The sequence below is a fragment of the Cebus imitator genome, unplaced genomic scaffold (assembly GCF_001604975.1).
Source record: "Cebus imitator isolate Cc_AM_T3 unplaced genomic scaffold, Cebus_imitator-1.0 Scaffold83, whole genome shotgun sequence".
In the NCBI taxonomy this organism is placed as follows: Eukaryota; Metazoa; Chordata; class Mammalia; order Primates; family Cebidae; genus Cebus; species Cebus imitator.
Genome location: NW_016107398.1, coordinates 5,239,572 through 5,259,979, shown reverse-complemented (window position 1 = coordinate 5,259,979; position 20,408 = coordinate 5,239,572). Strand labels below are relative to the sequence as shown.

At 39.4% G+C, this 20,408-nt stretch overlaps 1 protein-coding gene across 11 annotated transcripts in view; it reads right to left on the bottom strand.

The window, feature by feature from the left end:
* SYNE2 (spectrin repeat containing nuclear envelope protein 2) overlaps positions 1 to 20,408 on the bottom strand; it is a 405,273-nt gene that overhangs the window by 228,835 nt on the left and 156,030 nt on the right. For all 11 annotated transcript variants that reach the window (XM_017533965.2, XM_017533967.2, XM_017533970.2 and 8 more), the window contains 8 exons: positions 19,799 to 19,908; positions 19,086 to 19,212; positions 17,402 to 17,559; positions 16,078 to 16,225; positions 14,834 to 15,444; positions 10,947 to 11,126; positions 7,718 to 7,868; positions 998 to 1,156 (listed from right to left, as the gene is read on the bottom strand). In XM_017533965.2, the coding sequence (XP_017389454.1) occupies positions 998 to 1,156; positions 7,718 to 7,868; positions 10,947 to 11,126; positions 14,834 to 15,444; positions 16,078 to 16,225; positions 17,402 to 17,559; positions 19,086 to 19,212; positions 19,799 to 19,908 (1,644 nt within the window). The remainder of the gene's footprint in view (positions 1 to 997; positions 1,157 to 7,717; positions 7,869 to 10,946; positions 11,127 to 14,833; positions 15,445 to 16,077; positions 16,226 to 17,401; positions 17,560 to 19,085; positions 19,213 to 19,798; positions 19,909 to 20,408) is intronic.

Sequence of the window (20,408 nt, the reverse complement as noted above, 5' to 3'; positions counted from 1 at the left end):
GCTGAGATAAACTCAATCCCAAAGCAACACTGCTTTGTTTCAGAGAATAATTCAAAACCTCAAAATGTCTGTGTAGTCAAGGCTGATCCAAGTACAATAGTGGAAAGAGTAGATTTTTTTTCTAGGCCCCTCATTTTTACTATTTCCATTAGTACACACTTTCAGCTCCTTCAAGCTCAGATCAACTCCGTCCAGGAAACACTTCCTTCACCTGGCTTCCAGAACACTACACTCTCCTGGTTTTCCTCCTATCTCTCTGGTCATTCAGCATCTGTTGCTGGTACTTCATGGGTAGCTGATGACTAAAACTTCTATCTCTATCCCCAACCTCTCCCCTAAACTCCAGATTCATATATCTAATCACAAACTTGACATTTTCATTGGATATCTAAATGGAGATCTCAAACTTAACATGTTCCAAACTGAGCTCCCGATAGCCAACCTCTCCTTAACACCCCCACCACCAAGAACAACAATAATAACTTGCTCTGAGTTCTCCCTATCTGAGGTAATGGCATCTACATCCTTCTAGGTGTTCAGGTCAAAAGCCTTAGAGTTTTACTTAATTCCTCTCTTACTATCATGTCCCCACACCTGACCATCAGCAAATCTTTTTGGCTCAACCTTCAAAATCTATCCAGATGTTGATCATTTCTCATTATCTCCACTCCTACCACTCCAAGCACTCCTTGAATTATTGCAATAGCTTCCTAACTTGCTTCCCCCCTTATTGCTTTCTGATCTGTTCTCAACACAGAAGCCAGAGAGATCCTGTTAAATAAAACCTGTCACAGCCTATCATTTCTCTGTATAAAATCTTTTTTTNGCTGGGATTACAGGCTTGAGCCACTGCGCCCAGCCAAATTCCTAAGTTTTAAATAATTTGAGCATTTTTACAATGAGTATTTCTGAATCTTGTAATTAAATAAAAATACTAAAGATACACAAAAAAATTGGAAACAAAATTAAATTTGCAGTCAATGAAATTATCACATACATCAAGCCATCTATCCACAATAATGTTAGCCTCTTTTTCAAAAGGGGGCTCTTCAAAAGTCTTCATTTTATTTAGATGAAATTGTAGATTTTTGCAGATCTGGTTTATCTTGTCTACAACTTCTAAATGCTCATTAAATTCTTCTTTGACAATTTCAATCTGTAAAAAAAATATATAAAAGTTATTTTTTATATACTGACATAGACAAACAGCTAAGAATCACAATTCTATTGTTGGATATGGAGCTTAAAAGCAATACCCACCAAAAACAATGTAATACCTTCTTACATTGTTCTTCTTTAAGGCAGGTTTTTATTGCCCCACTTTCTCAATGAAAAGTTTATAGCATCCTAAGCATTGGTTCAATGTTAATCTAATATTCAAATTTCCTTCCACTATGCATGATGAAATTTTTATAGTGGCCTAAAACCATATTTCTTGCCCATGTGAAATAAGATTCTACCTGCCAAAAAAAGCACCTCCATTAAATGGCATTTTAAAAAAAAAAAAAAAAAAAAAAGACAGTTCCTACATCTGCCTAATAGGAATTACCTTTTAAGTGTCAGAGAACCTAAGTACTTACCTGAATAAAATAAATAGATCTCTAACACATCTTGGATTCTAACTTTATCATTTCTAACATAAGAGGCAAAATGCTACCTTATCAAAAGGAAAATCTCCAATCACTGGGAAACTAAGCAACATACTTCTAAATATGGGTCAAAGAGGAAGTCTCAAGGAAATTTTTAAATACATCAAACAGAATGAAAATAAAACATGAAAATTTGTGTAATATAGTTAAAGTATTGCTGAGAGGGAAGTTTATAGCAATACTTTAACTGTATGCACTAAATGCATACATTAAAAATGAGGAAAAGTCTGAAATCAATAATCTAAGTGACCATTTCAAGAATCTAAGAACAAAATAAACCCAAAGCAAGCAAAAGGAAGGAAATAATAAAAATTAAAACAGAAATCAATTAAGTTGAAAAGACAAGAACCTTAGGAAAAAAAAAATCAATGAAATAAAGAGCTAGTTCTTTCAAAAGATCAGTAAAATTGATCAACTTCTATAATCTAGAAAGACTGACAAAACAAAGAGAAAAGAAAGCAATACCACTACTAGGAATAAAGTAGGGATATCACTACAGACATCAAGCAAATAAGGGAATGCTACAAATAACTCTACATACACAAATTTGAAAACTTAAAAGGAGATGGACAGATAACTTTGAAAAACACTGACTACCACAACTCACCCAATGTTAAATACATAACGTGAACTGCCCTATTAATACTAAAGAAATTGAATGAATAATATAGAAACTCCCCCAAAAGAAGTTTACAGGTCCAGATGGTTTCACTACAGAATTTGACCAATCATCAAAAAGAGATATATTACCAATTATAAACAATCTCTCCTGGAAAACCGAAGAGAAAGGAACACTCCCAAGTAGTTTTATGAAAGCCAGTTTTATACTACAAAAAAATCTCTCAAGGAAATATACACAAAATATACAAAATATATATATATTATATATATACAATATACCTGTATAAATATAATGATAATATAAATTGTATACACAATATATACAAAACAATATCTCTCAAGGAAATATACACAAAAATCCTTAACAAAACAAATTCAGCAATATATATATATATAAAGGAATTATACACCTTGACTAAATAAGGTTTATTCCAGGAATACAAGGCTAGTTTAACATCTAAAAATCAATCAGTGTAACCCATTTTAATAAGCTAATGGAAATAAATTATATAATCACATCAGTTAATGCAGAAAAGCACAGATATAAAATGGTACAACCACTCTGAAAAACATTTTGACAGTTTCCTTAAAAAATAAACATCCAATTAACATATGACTCAGAAAGCACACTCCTGGACACATCCCTGAGAAATACAAACTTATATTCACCAAAGACTCCTTCACAAATGTTTACAACAGCTTTATTCATAATAGTCCAAAACTGAAAAGAACACAGAGGTCTTCAGTGGGTGAACAGTTAAACTGTGATACATTCATACCACGGAATACTGCTCAGCCAGAAAAAGGAACAAACTATCAATATGGAAGCACCTGAATGAATCTCCACAGAATAATGCTGAAGGAAAAGAGCCAGTCCCAAAGAGTTACGTATTATGTGATTTCATTCCTGTAACATTTTTAAAATGAGATTATAGAAGTGAAGGCTATATTAGTGGGTGTCAGGGGCTAGGAGGAGTGGGAGGAGGAGGGAAGTGAATGGGGCTAGAAAATGGCAGTAAGAGGAATCCTCGTGGTGACAAAAATGTTCTTTTTCTTGACTGTATTGATATCAATATCCTCATTGTGATATTTTATAGTTTTACAAGATTTTTCCTTTGGGGAAACTCAATATAGGATACATGGGATCTCTTTGTATTATTTCTGCATGTGAGTCTACCATGATCTCAAAATAAAGGCTAATTTAAAAATATTAAATAAAATCTTTAAAATGAAAACTCAATACCGAGGAGGTTTGTCTTCTGATTGGATGCTGACTGATACATTGGCAGAGCTGAGATCCAAACCCAGGTCTTCTTTCTCCTGGTTCAGAACTCTGCACTGGGGCACAATAAATGTTTGTCCATACAGATGGAACTAGAGGCCATTATCCTAAGTGAAATATCTCAGAAAGTCAAACACTTCATGTTCGCACTTATAAGTGGGAGCTAAACAATGGGGGCACACGAACATACAGAGTGGAATAACAGGCATTGACTGGGGACTATAAAAGGTGGGACAGTAGGGGTGGGGTGAAGGCTGAAAATTTACGTATTGGGTACAATGCTCACTATTTGGGTAACAGGTACACTAAAACCCCCAGACTCCACCATTACGCAATATACGCATGTTAAGAAATTTGCACTTGTACTCCCTAAATATACCCAAAAAAAAAAAAAAAAAAATTAAATGAGGAAAAACATTTGTAAGCAAAAATGTTGGTTCAATTAAATAACAAATATATATACATATATACATCTTTAACTGATATATTTCATTTAATTGAACAAGCTAAATTTTTTTGCCTGCAAAGAACTTTCTTGTTAAACTAGCACAAGTTTCCACAGGGTGATGAGAAAAGAAAGGGCAAGAGGGTGTACTTTTAGCATTGCCAGATGTGAGTTTTGTTGTACAATGAATAGAAGGAGTAAAATAAAGGGAACTAGGCCCGCTTTGACATTTCCAAACTTCAATAGTCTCCTGACATTCCAGCCTTCTAGCCTAACTTTTGCACTTCTGTCTTTCACTAAAGAGAGTAGAAATTTGTCACCATATCCTAGTAAACATCCAGGTTACTACGGTTTTGAAGGACAAAAGTTCTCAGTGGTATCATATTGCAGGCACTGCTGCAAAGCATGTAGCATAAAAATCCATGCTACAGAAATGGACTGTGTGAAGACAGTACCTATGTCATCACAAAATTAACTCAAAGTTATGTTAATAATCAGTACTAAAATTTGCTTTTTCAGTTTTTTTAAAAACCTGACAAAAGAATTTAACATTAGTGTATTAAAACTTCTATATCTTTTATACAAAATAATAGATTATTTCAGCAAATGTATAAAGTACCCGTGTGCTAGATGTAGAATTTTCATTTTAATAAAATAAGGAAAGCCAGGCCTGTTGTTTCTTAAAGGTAGTTATAATTATTTCATTACTTTTAAAAATACCTTTTGCAGTTGAGTAAGGAGTACAGACAAAGCAGAGTTAATTTTTATTCTGCTATATACACACTTCAAATATGTCTTCAGGACAGGCAGTTTTACGCAGTAAGCGAAACACTGAAATAACAAGTTTAACATGGTGGATTAAATATCCATGTTTGTCTGCTTTCTCCCCACATGCTACTTTAATAACAGAAAAGAACTGAAAATGGAGCAAACCAACAAGCACAGAGAGAACAGAGGATAAGAATACTCTGAGGTGGAAGAGCAGAAGTTGGGAAGCTGTAAAGATGAAGAATGAATGGTAACTGATTCAACAAACTAAAGCTGAAACCTTAGTCTAGAAGGAGATGGGGTAGTGGGGAGGGTGCAGAGAAGCCAGTAAGAAGAAGCAAGGCCATTTGTGTCATAGAATCTCAAAAGGCTAGAAATGACTTAATAACTTCTCATTAAGGTCAACCACAAACAGGAAGACTGGGTGACTTTTTTTTTTTTTTTTTTTTTTTTTTTTTTTTTTTTTTTTTTTAAAGACGGGGTTTCATCATGTTGTTCAGGCTGGTCTGGAACTCCCGACCTCAGGTGATCCGCCTGCCTTGGCCTCCAAAGCGCTTGGATTACAAGCGTGAGCCATCACACCCGGCCAACTGGATGACATTTTTTAAGAGAAACACATGTAGACTGTCAGGCCCTACTTCACCTGGTTGGATGGCTTCCCTCCATACCCACAGAGATTAACTTTCTAGGGAGGCTCTGGACTTGGGGCTGCCAAATACAGCTGAGGACAGAGATGAAATCCTGTTGTGATAGCCACAGAGGAGCTAATGATGGCAGAAAGGCCAAGACCTGGGCCTAGATTCCGATTAGGGAGACTCACCCAGGAGAGGAGTCAGCTCCCTGGAGGTGACAAGAAGTTTATTAGATAAATAACTGATCTAGAAACTACGGTTTATAGTTATAAGGTTGTACAGTTATGGGGTAGTGGGAAGAGCAGCAGACAGGCCACGCACAGCTTGGGGCACCATAACCAACACTCATCAAGACCTAGGTACATCTGATGATGCTTTACAGATGCAACCTCACCAGATCAAAAGGAATCCTTTCCACTGGTCAGAGGATCCCACTTAACACGGCTAAGGTAGGGCGCCAGAATTGAGGAGGATTTGCAGGAACAAGAAAAGCTGCAGCCGGGTGGGATGACTCACGCCTATAATCCCAGCACTTTGGGAGGCCGAGGCAGGCGGATGATGAGGAGTTCAAGACCAGTCTGGCCAACATAATGAAACCCCGCCTCTACTAAAAATGCAAAAAATTAGCCGGCTGTGACAGTGTGCACCTGTAATTCCAGCTACTCAGGAGGCTGAGGCAGGAGAATCTCATGGGCCCAGGAGGCGAAGGTGGCAGTGAGCCAAGATCGTGCCATTGCTCTCCAGCCCCGGCAACAGTGTGAGATTCCATCTCAAAAAAAAAAAGAAAAGAAAAGAAAAGCTGCAAGTCAAGTAGAACTAGATATCTGGTCAGCATACAAGGCAGGGTCTCAGGGTCTGTTGGATAAGGCAGAGACCTTGATCCTAAAATAAGAGTACAAGGTAGGAGACTGCTATCACGGACACGGCAGAAAGGTAACTATGCGAACTAGAAGACGAGCCCAAGAGGATCTGGTAAGGCTGAACATGCTGGATTCTCTAAGTATCTAGGAAACCAGAGCTCCTGAAATCTACTGAATGAAGACAGGACCCTCCTAGATCCCGAGACCAGTCAAACCCAAAAGCTGCCTCCACTGGAGGGAACCAGACAGGTTACATTCTAAGCAATTCTATTTGCTCATGGTCTTGACAGCTTTGATTAAGTCCAACAAAAACCAGCTACATAGTTGCATATTGTGCAGCTGGTATCTAAATAGGGCTCCTTCCAACTGGTCAGCTCTAAGAAGCTAAGTCTGAGAAAGTGAGTCCCAGACAAGGGCCATTCCTGACACTCTTGGTGTCACTTGAGCTTCAGGGTCAATAGTTCTAGATAAGGACTAACCACTGTCTTATTTAAGCTTTCACTGATGCTGCTCTTAGCTACTGGAAAGTTTAATACAATTGCTTTCCAACCTCAGAGTATATCAAGCAAACTACCTTTCACATAGTTTTCACATCTTGACGGCACTTTAGCTTAGTACTTATAAAACCAATAGCAAAAGGCTGGGTGCCGTGACTCAGGCCTGTAATCCCAGCATCCTGGGAAGACAAGGAGAGCAGATCACCTAAGGTCAGGAGTTTGAGGCCAACCTGGCCAATATGGTGAAACCCTATCTCTACTAAAATTAGCTGGGCATGGTGGTACACACCTGTAATCCCAGCTACTTGGGAGGCTGAGGCAGGAGAATTGCTAAAAAAAAATAAATAAATAAGTAGAAAAAGTAACTGTCTGGTGTAGTCATATAGTGTAGTATATTCTTTTCTAACTATCCAATTCTTCTGCCACTCTGATTGATAACCACATAAAACCACAGAAAATAATGACATCTAGTGTCCAAAAATATTACTTTTCTTAGAATACAAATATAGATGGAGCAACGTGGTAATAAGCTTGCATATCTTCACAGAAAACGAGTAAATAAAAGTGTCATTTTTCCTTACTCCACTTACAACGGCAGGGATTTTCCCACCATCTTCCTTCTGTCAGGCCTGCAATGAAGGGTCAGGTTCCTTGTAAACAGAAAGTCAGTGCAAAGGCTGTTACAATCTCACAGAAGTAGCAGAAGGGGTGACTCGGGCTCCAGCAAAAATGGCCCCATCATCAAAACCCAATCAGAAGTGACCCACCATCAACTTGGGGACTGTTTCTTTTTTTCAACCCTGGTGATAAATTCAATAAATTTTCAGATACCTGGTAAAACAGAGTCACTAGTAACTTCTTTTAAACAAAGTTTCAAAACAGACTTAATCTACACTATCTCTTCACTACCAGGCCTGTCAGTGAGGTCACTGTACCGCCTTTTCTTACGGAACCTGGACTCACCTCTGCTATCCTTTTCTTCAGGTTCTCCTTTCCCATGTACGAAGCCTGCAGGGAGATGACACTCTCTTCTTTTTGAATCAAAGTTGTCAAGATGGCTTTAAAATTCTGGTATTGTTTTAAGAGCTCCAGAACTCTTCCACATTGTTCAAGACTATGAATAGAAAAATACACAAAGCTAAATGTCCAAAAATAGCGAAACCATTCTCTTTGCAAGTATCCCACATAAATGATGAATAAGTTGTAAAGAACTTTTCCTTTGATGTGTTTCTTAATTTTTTTTTTTTTTTTTACCAATTTAACCTAAGAATGATGGCACATCAACGTATCTGGCAAAGAGATAGCATAATCGCTGGATTAGTACTGTTCCTAGGTAAACATTAGAAAGTTACCAGATGTCACATCTAGAAACAACACAGGATTCATTACCCTAAGGAATCAGCATCTCAATTTTATCACTCACCAGAAGACATCTTGGAAAACAGGGCTTCTTAGCATAACTCTGGCAGATTATTACAGCATTAATTCAGCAAGTCACAGGTTGTTTATATATCTTTTTTTTTTTTTTTTTTAGACAAGAGTCTCGCCCTGTCACCTAGGCTACAGTGCAGTGGTGTGATCTCGGCTTACTGCAACCTCCACCTCCCAGATTCAAGCAATTCTCCTGTGTCAGCCTCCAAGTAGTTGGGATTACAGGCATGTGCCACCATGCCTGACTAATTTTTGTATTTTTAGTAGAGACAGGGTTTCATCATGTTGGCCAAGCTGGTCTTGTAACTCTTGACCTCAGGTGATCCACCTGCCTTGGCCTCTCAAAGTGCTAGGATTATAGGTGTGAGCCACTGCGCCCAGCCTTTTATGTATCTATTCTATTCATTCTGGATTTAGTTTTTATTTATTTATTTATTTATTTATTTTGGACAGAGTTTCGCTCTTGTTACCCAGGCTGGAGTGCAATGGCGCGATCTCAGCTCAATGCAACCTCCGCCTCCTGGTTCAGGCAATTCTCCTGCCTCAACCTCCTGAGTAGCTGGGATTACAAGCACGCGCCACCATGCCCAGCTAATTTTTTGTATTTTTAGTAGAGACGGGGTTTTGCCATGTTGACCAGGATGGTCTCGATCTCTTGACCTCGTGATCCACCTGCCTCGGCCTCCCAAAGTGCTGGGATTACAGGCGTGAGCCACCACGCCCGGCCAGCCTTTTTTTAAAAATAAGGTAGTGGGACAATGTGGCAGTTAGGACACCTGGTTTCAAGTACAGCTGGGCACTGCTTAGTCTGAGACTCTGGATAAGTTACTTCAGCCTCTTTGAATCTCAGTTCTTTCTCCAGTAAAATCAGAGGGTAGACTAGATCAAATACCACATTCAGGCTTCATCTTGACTCCTGTACACTCAGGTTCTGGTAGGAAACAGGAGGTGTATGCAAATGGAATTCTGAAGAGAGGGTGCTGAACAGACCTCTGAGAAGAGAATCAGGGGAGGCTGCCAGGGAGGCAGACACACACAGGGATTAACTCCCACAAATAGGTCATACCACCCAGCCCCTAGAAGAAAGCAGGGGAGATGCCCCGAGCCACACAGGAGGGTGCTGTCAGGTGGTGGCAGAACCACATGTGAAAGCAAAGTGGGATGGTGAGACCACCCTGGACTCTCTTCTTGCCCTCTACGCTCCCTACAATACCCCTCACTGCCTAACCCTACTGGAATCCTTGGCCTCGGCGGTTCAGCCTCTATGGACCAGCCCTCCCACCACTCTCCACCCTCTTGTAGATAGTAAGAGGGAGAAAGTATGGACAGAGGATATTCCATGGAATGGACAAGTGGACACACAAGCAATCATATTCAAAAAACACTGAATCTCTCCAAAGCAGTCTGGCAAGTTAATAAATAATAACACATATTAAAAAAAAAAAAAAAAAAAAAAAAGAATTGACAGCTGGGATTAACAGGTAATAGACTTCACAGTTGCAAAAATTTTAGCAATCAGCCCCGATTCTCCAGGGAACAGAGCAGTTATTGACAGACAACATCTCCCATTCAAGCCTGTGTGATAAAGTAATGCTCCCAATTCCTGAAACAGGTCCTCGGCCTAATCCCTGGATCTTGTGAATGTTACCTTACAGGTTACCTTACAAGGCAAAAGGGACTTTGCAGAGGTGATTAAGCTAAGTATCTTAAAATACAGAGATTATCCAGGATTGCCCGTGTGGGCCTGGTGTAATCATAAGGGTCCTTGTGAGAGGGAGGCAGGGAGAGGTGTCAAAGGAGAAGTGATGACAGAACGGAGGGCAAGGAGAGATCTGAAGGCCCTACACTGCTGGCTTTAAAGATGGAGGAGGGGCACACAGGCCAAGGAATGTAGCAGGAGGCCTCTAGAATATGGAAAAGGCAAGGAAATGAATCTTGCTAGAGCCTCCAGAAGGAACACAGCTTGATTTTAGGGTTTTTTTTTTTTTTTTTTCTTTTGAGACAGGGTCTCATTCTGAAGTACAGTGGTGCTATCTCAGTTCACTGAAACCTCAATCTCCCAGGCTCAAGCAATCTTCCTGCCTCAGCCTCCTGAGTAGTTGGGACTACAGGTGCACACCAGCATGCAAGTTAATTTTTTAGACATGGGGTTTCGCCACATTGGCCAGGCTGGTCTCAAACTCCTGACCTCAGTTCATCCACCATCCACCCTGACCTCCCAAAGTGTTGGGATTACAGGTGTGAGCCACGGTGCCCGGCCAATTTTTTTATATTTTGTAGAGATGGGGTTTTGCCATGTTGGCCAGGCTGGTCTTAAACACCTAGGCTCAAGCAATCTTCTTTCTTCAACTTCACAAAGTGCTGGGATTGCAGGTGTGAGCCACTTTGTGCAGCCTATTTTACCACTTCTGACCTCCAGAATCATAAGGTAATACATCTGTGTTCTTTCTAAGCCATTAAGTTCGTGATTTGCTTGGTGATTTACAGCAACAGGAAGCTAACACAGGTGGGATGGTAATGAGCATAAACGTACCGTACTGTGTGTGTGTTATGCTTCATGGAGATCCTCTTTGCTGCATTCTGGCTACAATCTACAATTCTAGGTCTTGTCCCAAACACTGGCCCTGTGGGCTCTGGTGGGAAATCCTTATGACTGCCCTTCCTTCAGGTCCATGGGGATGTGTTTTCAACACAGAAGTTTGAAAAAGTTAATTGTGCTACAGACAATTTTTCAGATTCAAGAGGGATTTTTTCTCCTTACCATTCAGTGATGAAAGCTTTGGTATTCTCCCACAAGAGTATGGTATTTTGGCACTGCTGACTCACAGCTTTTTCTCTGCCGTCTTTGCAGTGTGGAAGAGAATTAGCCATTTCTTGTAAATGTTTCTTCTCTTCTTCATATTCATCTAGATCCTTATCCAGTCTGATTAAAGATTTTTTCCTTGATTATGAATGAGAAAAAAGTTTGATAGCCAAATGTCAACCACTGATTCAACACAAATATGGATCTCTTGGGGAGGCATGCTAACTTCAATTTGTCCTCACGAGGTTAACGCCAAAATTACACGTTTCTGTTACAGAGTTCAGGATGCTTTTTGCATTTCCAGAATTTTTCTGATTTGTTTGTTTTGTTTTGAGACAGGGTCTCACTCTGTCACCTAGGTCGAATGCAGTGGTGCAATCTCAGCTCACTGCAGCCTCAACCTCTCAGGTTCAAGTGATCCTCCCACCTCAGTCTCTCGAATAGCTAGTACACATGTGCACACCACCACGCCTGCTAATTTTTTATTTTTCGTAGAGATGGGATCTCACTATGTTGCCCGGGCTTTTCTCAAACTCCTAGACTCAAGTGATCTTCCTGGCTCAGCTTCCCAAAGTGCTGGGATTACAGGTGTGAGCTACCACACCTGGCTGCATTTCCAGAATATTAATTTGGTACTTTTAATAAATATAATAAATATACAAAACATTAGCAGTAATATATTTCTGTAATGAACACACTTGTAAAAGGTGTATATGCACATGAGAGAAAAGAGAGAGAGAAAAAGCACGTATATGTGCATATGTAGAGGAAAGGCAGCATGATATGGGAGAAGCAGAGAAGATGGATGACCCAGAACTGCAGGACGCCTAAGGAATGATGGGGCGGCCAAGGAGGAAGGAAAAAGCAAGGGAATTCTTGCACTTCTCCCTCATGTACTTCTCTCTATCTTGCACTTCTCCCTTTCAAAAAGGAGTTATTTAACTAAGGGTAAAGTCATCCTGGAGGGATTCATACCATTCACCTAAATCTAAATTGCTAAACTGCTCACAGCCTCTACTTCCTTGCCTCCAATTTCCTCTTCCATTAACTCCCATAAGGCTTTCTTCCCTACTGCCTGCTGAAACAGCTGGCCTCCACACTGCGATATCCCTGTTCCACTCTCAATTTCACCTTGCTTCACTGGTCAGCAGGATTTGACACTTGATCACATCCTCCTGGTTGAGATGCCTTCTTCTGGTAGCCCCAGAAGTCTTCATTTTCTTCCTACTGCACTTGCGTACCCCTTCTCAGTGTCTTCAGCTGGTTCCCTCTCATCTCCCTGATCTCTCAATACAGAGTGCCCCAGATATGAATCCAACTTGGACCTCTTCTCTTGTTTATCTAAACTCACTCCCTCGGAAATTTCATCCAGTCTTGTAAAATGATGAGAACTCTCAAATATATACCTCTGGCCCAGACGTCTGTCTGTCCTGATTCCTAATGCCATCTATTTTTAAGTGTCTTATTGATATTGCTGCTTGAATGTCTAATAAGTATCTTGAACATATCATTTCTAAAATTGAGCATACCCAGTCTTTCATTCGATACTAGTAACTTTCATCCAAGACTAATTGTTTTTTTTGTTTTTTTTTTTTTTCTTTTTTTTTTTTTTTTTTTTTTTTTTTTTTTTTTTTTCCTTTTTTTTTTTTAGATCGAGTTTTGCTTTTGTTGCCCAGGGTGGAGTGCAATGGCATCATCTCGGCTCACCACAGCCTCCGCCTCCCAGGTTCAAGCGATTCTCCTGTCCCAAGTAGCTGGGATTCCAGGCACACACCACCACGCCAGCTAATTTTGTATTTTTAGTAGAGACAGGGTTTCTCCATGTTGGTCAGGCTGATCTAACTCCTGACCTCAGGTTATCCGCCTGCCTCAGCCTCCCAAAGTGCTGGGATTACAGGCGTGAGCCACCACGCCCAGCCAACTTGAGTCTTTTTCATCTCTATCAATGGTAAATCAGTTCTTACTCACTTCTCAAGTTACCCTTGACACAATGGACAGTGGGGGGAAAGAACACCTGAGCCTAGAGGAAGGTTCCAATGCTTGGAACCATTCTTGACCCCAATATCTCTTTTCCACACCATGTCCATGTGCCAATAAATCATCCGGTCTCCATCTTCAAACTATACACAGAATCTCAACACTTTCTACCACATCACCACTGGTCCATGCCAGCTTCATCCCTACCAGGGATTCCTGCAATAGGTCAAACCAGACTTCCAATATCTTCTCTCAACTCCTATAGTCTATTTCCAACACATCAGCCAGTGAGGACAAGTTATGATGAAAACCAAGACATTTCCCTCGGCTTAGAACCCTGCAGTGACTTCCCATGTCACTCAAAGAACAAGCCAAAGTCATTAAACAGCCTACAAGTTATGGCATGAGCTAAGAAGCCACATCTCCCCCTCACTGCTGCACCTTCTCACCTCCTTCCCTTTCCTCACACACCTGACATTTGTACCTACTGCTCCCTCTGCCTAGAAGGCTCTTACTCCAGGTTCAAGTGGCTTGCTCTTGCCTCTCATCTGATGCCAAGGCCATCTTCTCAGAAAGACCTTCCCTGATGATCCTATTCAAGAGAAACCCCCTCTTCCTTCCTTACTTAGAATTTCTTTTTCTTTTTCTCTTTCTTTCTTTTCTTTGAGACAGAGTCTGCTCTGTTGCCCAGGCTGGAGGGCAGTAATGCAATCACGTGCAGAGGCGGGACACCCTAGAAATGAAAGTCTCATTGGGCCTGAGGGTGTGGGACATTTCAGAAGGAAAATCACACTTGACTACATAGAGGGCTTAGTCATCTAAAGATCCTCGAGAGACCACTGAGCCTGAGGAACTAGAGGTGGGCAGAGAAGGAGACAGAAAGCAAGAGAGATTTAGAAAGCAGGCAAGGTGCCAGGCACGGTGGCTCATGCCTATAGTCCCAGCACGTTGGGAGATCGAGGCGGGTGGATCACCTAAGGTTAGGAGTTCGAGACCAGGTTGGCCAACATGGCAAAACCCCATCTTTACGAAAAATACAAAAATTAGCCAGGCATCTTAGCGTGTGCCTGTAACCCCAGCTACTGGGGGCTGAGGCAGGAGGATCGCTTGAACCAGGCGGAAGTTGCAGTGAGCCAAGATCATGCCACTGCACTCCAGCCTGAGCAACAGAGCGAGACTCTGTCCCAAAAAAAAAAACAAGAAGAAGAAGAGGAAAGGGGGGAAAGAATTCCACAAATGCAACTCTTGCTAACATTTTAGCTTTTGGAATTTGAAGGCCCTATTCCAAATGATGAAATTAAAATGGCAGGAGGTATACAGAAGGCTGCTGACCTCAGTCTACTGCATCTCTACTTCGCCTCCAGAATCAACACTCACTTTAGATCGCCTCTTAAATTCAGTCTCCTGCCTTTCCACTCAGTTCCCACCCTAACCCTGCTGAGAGGAGGAAGAGATCAAATAACTAAGGAAGAAGCAGGGACAAGATGGGGCGCATGCATCTTCCACCCCTGGTTTCATTAATATCACATGCGTGGAGTCTGGCAGTCATCCGTCCCTAGGAGAACGCCACAGTAAACACACAAAAGTACAAGGGAATCAGAAGTAACTCATGTACAGTACTTAACACATATCTGACTTCACCACTCCTTTGTCCACGAGAAGATATACTTTTAAAAAGGGAAAAAAAATATGCAACATTTTGCACAGGTACAGTATCAACAAAAAGGAAGCTTGCTTGAAACGTCTACAGAAAAGAGTGCTGAACACTGAATAGAGTGGGATGGAACAGAAGCAGAAAGACACAGGAATAGAGGTGATAGAAAAAAAGTGCCGGTCACCTTGGATGGAAATGGATGGACAATACCTACCGATGTTTCACAGCAGGGACAGTAGGATCCTTAAGACCAATTTTGCTGATTTGACTCTGTACATCTTGAATATTTTTAAGGAGTTCATTATTTTTGAAAATACAAGCCTCTAGTAATGTGTTTTCCTCAGTGAATTCCTCCTGTACCCCATAGCCATGTGTCTCAGATAACTTTACTGATAAAGCATCAACAAGGTTTTCACAGGAGGTGTCTTCACCCTGTTCAGCATCTTTAAAGCTCATATCAAGCATCTTCAAACGCTTATCCAAATGTTTGGCCTTGTCTTTCATCAGATGAATGTCTCTCTCTGTATTTTTTACTGTCAAAGTATTCTCTTGTGCCACTTGTGTATCTGAGGCTGAAAGGTCTACAACAGGCTCAGCAGAGAGTTTAGCTGTTTTGAGAGATTCCAAAAAGCCTTCCAGAGCTCTTAGAGTATCTTCACTCCTCTGCACCCTGCGATTCATTTCTTCAAATTGTGTTTTGTATTTCAGTATAACATTCTGCATTGCATGTCGATCACATGGGTGTAACTCCTTCAATATAAAGTTGCCCGGTTTTTCTAAGCGGTTACATGTTTCAATCTGTTTTGCTATAGAATTTTGGATATTCTAAAATAAAGATAAAAAAAGCTGAAAAACTGAGGTGGAAAAAAGAAAGACTACGTGTGAGAAACCAGCCCCAAACTGCATGACTAGATTTGATCTAGAAAAATGCTTCTGAGTTCAACAAAAAGTGACAGTTTCTACCTAAGGAAACATTTTAATTACAAATGATCAGCTGTCCCAGCTGATGTTTCAATCCCAAAAATAAAACAAGCACATAAATCTATGACTTCAAAACAAATAATTAGATATTAAACTGTTCAGAGATCAATTTTATAATCTGAAAAATATTTTTATTTAAGATGGGATTTGGAATATGAAAACAGTAGAATATGGTACTTAAGTATGAGTCTAGTATGATATTTAGGAATTCAGTCATTGAAGAAGGCATTCATAAACAAGACTTCCTTTTGAATTCAAAGAAAATACGTCATTATATACTCCACAGTACCTACCTCCAAATTTGCAAAGAATTAAAGAGTCAAGAAATAAAAAACAAGTCTAAATTACTGAAAAAAAATTGTCATGTCTTATACTCTTAATTTATGCTATGATGAATAATTAAAAATCCGTAAGGATTTATAAATCTCAGAAGACTTGATTATTCTGTAAATACACTGTGAGAACTTATATATTTACCCTCAGGTGTTGATAAATGCCATCAGCATTAATGAGACCAAATTCCTGGATAGCCATTTTATGGAGAGGCAGGTCCGAGCCACAGAGAAGGAGTGATGCCTTCTCTACAGGTAACACAAGCTGCCGTGCTGTCTCTAAAGATTGCATTCTGGGCACAAAGTAAATCAGACATGAAAGGAAAATCCAGCAGGAAGATCAACATAATTACTGAACTAAGAACAGAAAATAATCATCCAATAAATAGACATAGAATGATACATACACATTATCACATTAATACCTAAACCCATCAATCTAAAATGCCAAAGAATTAATTGGTTGCTATATACAAGTATTCTTTTTTTTGTTAATCTCTCTATCCATTTATTCATTCAATCAACAAATATTTATTTAGTGACAGGCAGCAGAGCTAGGTTAACCATGACCCACTGGCCCAGACAACTCCAGCTGTTTTGGTATGATTAATGATTTCTTTTTTCACTCTAAAACGCTTCCTGATATCCAAGTATTCTTTTTTTTTTTTTTTTTAGTAGAGACAAAGTTTCACCATGTTGGCTAGGCTGGTCTTGAACTCCTGACCTCAAGTGATCCACCTGCCTTGGCCTCCCAAAGTGCTGGGATTATGGGAAAGAGGTACTGTTCCTGGCTCCAAAGTAATCTTAGCAATGTAATATATACCATACTGGATGAAAAATTGTAAAACACACGAAGTCTTTCTCTCCCTTTTGAAATAAAAACTGAATTGTTACTTAACTTCACCTTGACAACTAAGAAATTTCATAATTATTTTAATTATGGAATAATTTGTTATATTTCCATATTACGAATATAATGGGGTTCAAAGAATAGGCTCTGCTGATAATCAATTGATATGTGTGAGCATAGTTAAGTAATACATAGACTCTGAGCCTCAGTTTTTTCCTATATAATATGGGAATACATGCTGGGGATACATACCCTATGTATATAAGGTCCTAATAGCACTCTCATTTCAGAAGTGAAGAAATCAATACCCAGAGAGTTTATGTGACTTGGACAAATTCATGCCCAAAAGAGACAGTGGAAAGACCATGGCCTCTGACCCTTGGCAGACCTTAAGTTCCACTAAGTCTCCAGCTAGCAGAGTGGCCTTGTTATATTATTAATATTTAACCTATCAGTTTCCTTACTGGTAAAAATACAATCATAATAGTAGCCTCTCTTACAGTTGTTGTGACATCCAGATAAAATAACATACTTAGTATAGCAATAGTCTTGCTTAAAACGGCATTATAGAATTTAGTGAGTTTAGTAGATTCATAGTTAATAGATCTCAGAATCTTACCTCGTATTAAGAGTCATCTGAAGCTCTCGTTCTCTTTCCTTTAGTCTGTCTCTTTCCTTAACTATAAAAGGCTTCTTTATGTCATTCGCAAGATTTTCTAACTTCAGTGAAATAATTTCAAACTCTTTCCAGCAAGCATCAGTTTCATTTTTTATGACCTAGATGGAACACATTAATTAATTAATCAACTAATGGGGTTAATAGGCACAATTATTCTGTTCTTAAAACATGAGACATTCACCAACTGTGGAAGCAAACACAATGTTTCCCATGAAAATGTGTTTAAAAATATTTTCCAACCATCTACAAGTGAACTCGCCTTTAGGGAACAATGACAATCACTGTGCTCACAGAGGACCCATTCAATGAAGTCAAGGGAGTAAACAATGAAGCTTTCAAAGATACCCAAAAAACTCCCTTCCCCTAAGGTAATTATACAGAATACAGTTCAGAAACATAGAGATACATGTAAGAACAGATACTCTGTTTTCTCTACATAGGAAAGATTTGCTACTTTCTAAAGTGAAAGAAAAATGGAGTGAACCAAAACTTTCTATATGAATAAGAAGTAAATTAAATTAATTTATGGTTTATACTTATCATCTACAACTCTATACAATTCCAGCTCCTTATCTTGATTTCTGTTTTGTTGGTAAGGCACTGCTCTACAATGCTGCTGAGGGATCGGCAATCAGCAGTATAATTTGTTCTTCACTTTACCCAAATATTAGTACAGTTTTTCTAACCAACTCATTATTCAGTCACTGGGGAAGAGTCTCAAGACAGTTTCTTAATTGTGATGAAAACATGCTAAATCCATCACTTGAGCAACAGGGATTTTAACATATACATTTTGCTTACTCAGATGAAAAACAGAGAGCAGCCAGATGGTAGAATGTGACTGAAACCTGGTATAATTAAATAAAAGAAACTAGAAAATACGGAAGCATGTTGTAGGAACTACCCATGGTCCTCCATTGTGTGCATTCCCTCTAATGCACTCAGGACATGCATCAAGAGTAAGGCACTGCAATGCACAGATCGCCTTCAAAATAAGGAAGATATTATTTGTAGAGGTTGTGATTTGTGTGTCAACCACTAATAGACTGCTTTTCCTGTTGTTTCTTAGTCAACTGCAATAACTTCCTCTGAAGGTTTTTTAGGAGAAGAATCCATCATTTAGAGTGAAAACTCCCTCCACCGCCTGCCCCTAAACTCACGATATCAGACAGTCAACAGTCACTATATAGCAAATTTTAAACAATGTGATAATTTGGTAAAGATGATGAAGGACTGAACTAAACATTCACTGTCTAGTTAACTTTGGAGCAGCCCAAGAGCAGGACGAAATTCCCTTCAAACACATTGTTTTTGACCAATTCCCTTGAAGCCCGAAGCACAAAAAGAAATAAATAAACAAAAACTTCAAGTCACATTATCTGGATCACCAGATTAGAATATAAGTAGTAAATTAAGACCTTAAACTAAAGCTTTTCCTGGGGTTGGTACTTGAAAGAAAATCCCTTTCTGGAACAGGGTGACATTAGAAATGCAATCCAACAAAGAGAGTTCCTTGGAAACATTGAGCAGATGTGACCTCAACAGAAACTGGACGTCTAGACTCACAGTGGTACTATTTTCTAACAAACAAGGTAACCAGAAAAATAAAATTTTTGGTAATTACCTGTAGATCTGTCAGTTTAGCCTGCAGACAAGAACTACTCCTGTCCTCTTCACTAGCGAAATCAGAAGTAACCCTGAATTCGCCGTTTTGCAGGTGGTGTTCAAGATGATCTCTGTATGTATCATACCTGGGCAAAATAAAATGCAACATCACAGTAGTTTTTAAAATAACACAGGCCGAGTGTGGTGGCTTGTAATCCTGCAGCTTGCACCTATAAGCCTTTGGGAGGCCAAGGCCGGTGGATGACCTTAGGTAAGGAATTTGAGACAAGCATGGCCAACATGGCAAAACCCTGTCTCTACTAAAACTACAAAAAATTAGCTGGGCGTGGTGGCAGGCACTTGTAATCCCAGCTACTCAGGAGGCTGAGGCAGGAAAATCACTTGAACCCGGGAGGCTGAGGTTGCAGTGAGACGAGATCGTGCCACTGCACTCCAGCCTGGGCGACAGAACAAGACTCTATCTCAAAAAAATAAAAATAAAATAACAAAAGATAAACAAAAAAATAAAGAAAAATAAAACAAAACAACACAAAGAAATATTTTTAAATTACTGTCAACTGTGTGTGAGGAAATACCGTGGAATTTCTGTTTAAGTTACTGGACCACATGCAAAATGATGACTAAATGAAAATAAAACTTTTAAAAAGTACAACATGTTTGCACTGATGAAAGATATTTGGTGGATTATCCAGTTGTTTAAAAAGAGTTTACCTCTCTAGTAAACTATTTATAGATGCACTGTAATCCTTTTCCATAATGCTTTCTTCTTGTGGAGGCTTTAACTCTGATGCCAAGCTAAAATTCATAACAAGTTCGATTGCCTAGGAGAATATGCAAAATAGCAAATGTAATATCTTAGACATATTTAATTATCTGGAAAAGAGAGATGCTTTATGCTCAAAAATATATCATTGAATCTTTATACCCCAAACCAGAAGATAATACAATTTCTTTGAGATATCTCATCTCAGAGAAAAGCCTTCTTGTAGGATAGAGATTTATTAGACTGATTCTCACCTTCTAATTGGTATGTCAGCATGGTAAAAGAAGACTCCCAGCCCCAAAATGCTATTTCTGCCTGAGACTACATACCCATAGTGAAAAGCAGACAGAAAGCTAACATACAGGAGCCGACCTCTAAAACCAGATATACCGCACCTCGTTCCTTCCCCCACACGTTCTGAGTGGCAGTCTGGACTATAATATACAGTAAATGCCAAATTATCTAGACTTCAGGGATTTAGAATATTCAATTCCCACAGAAAATGAAATGCATTATAATGCAGAAAAAGAAAAGGCAAATGATAAATGAACTTGTTCA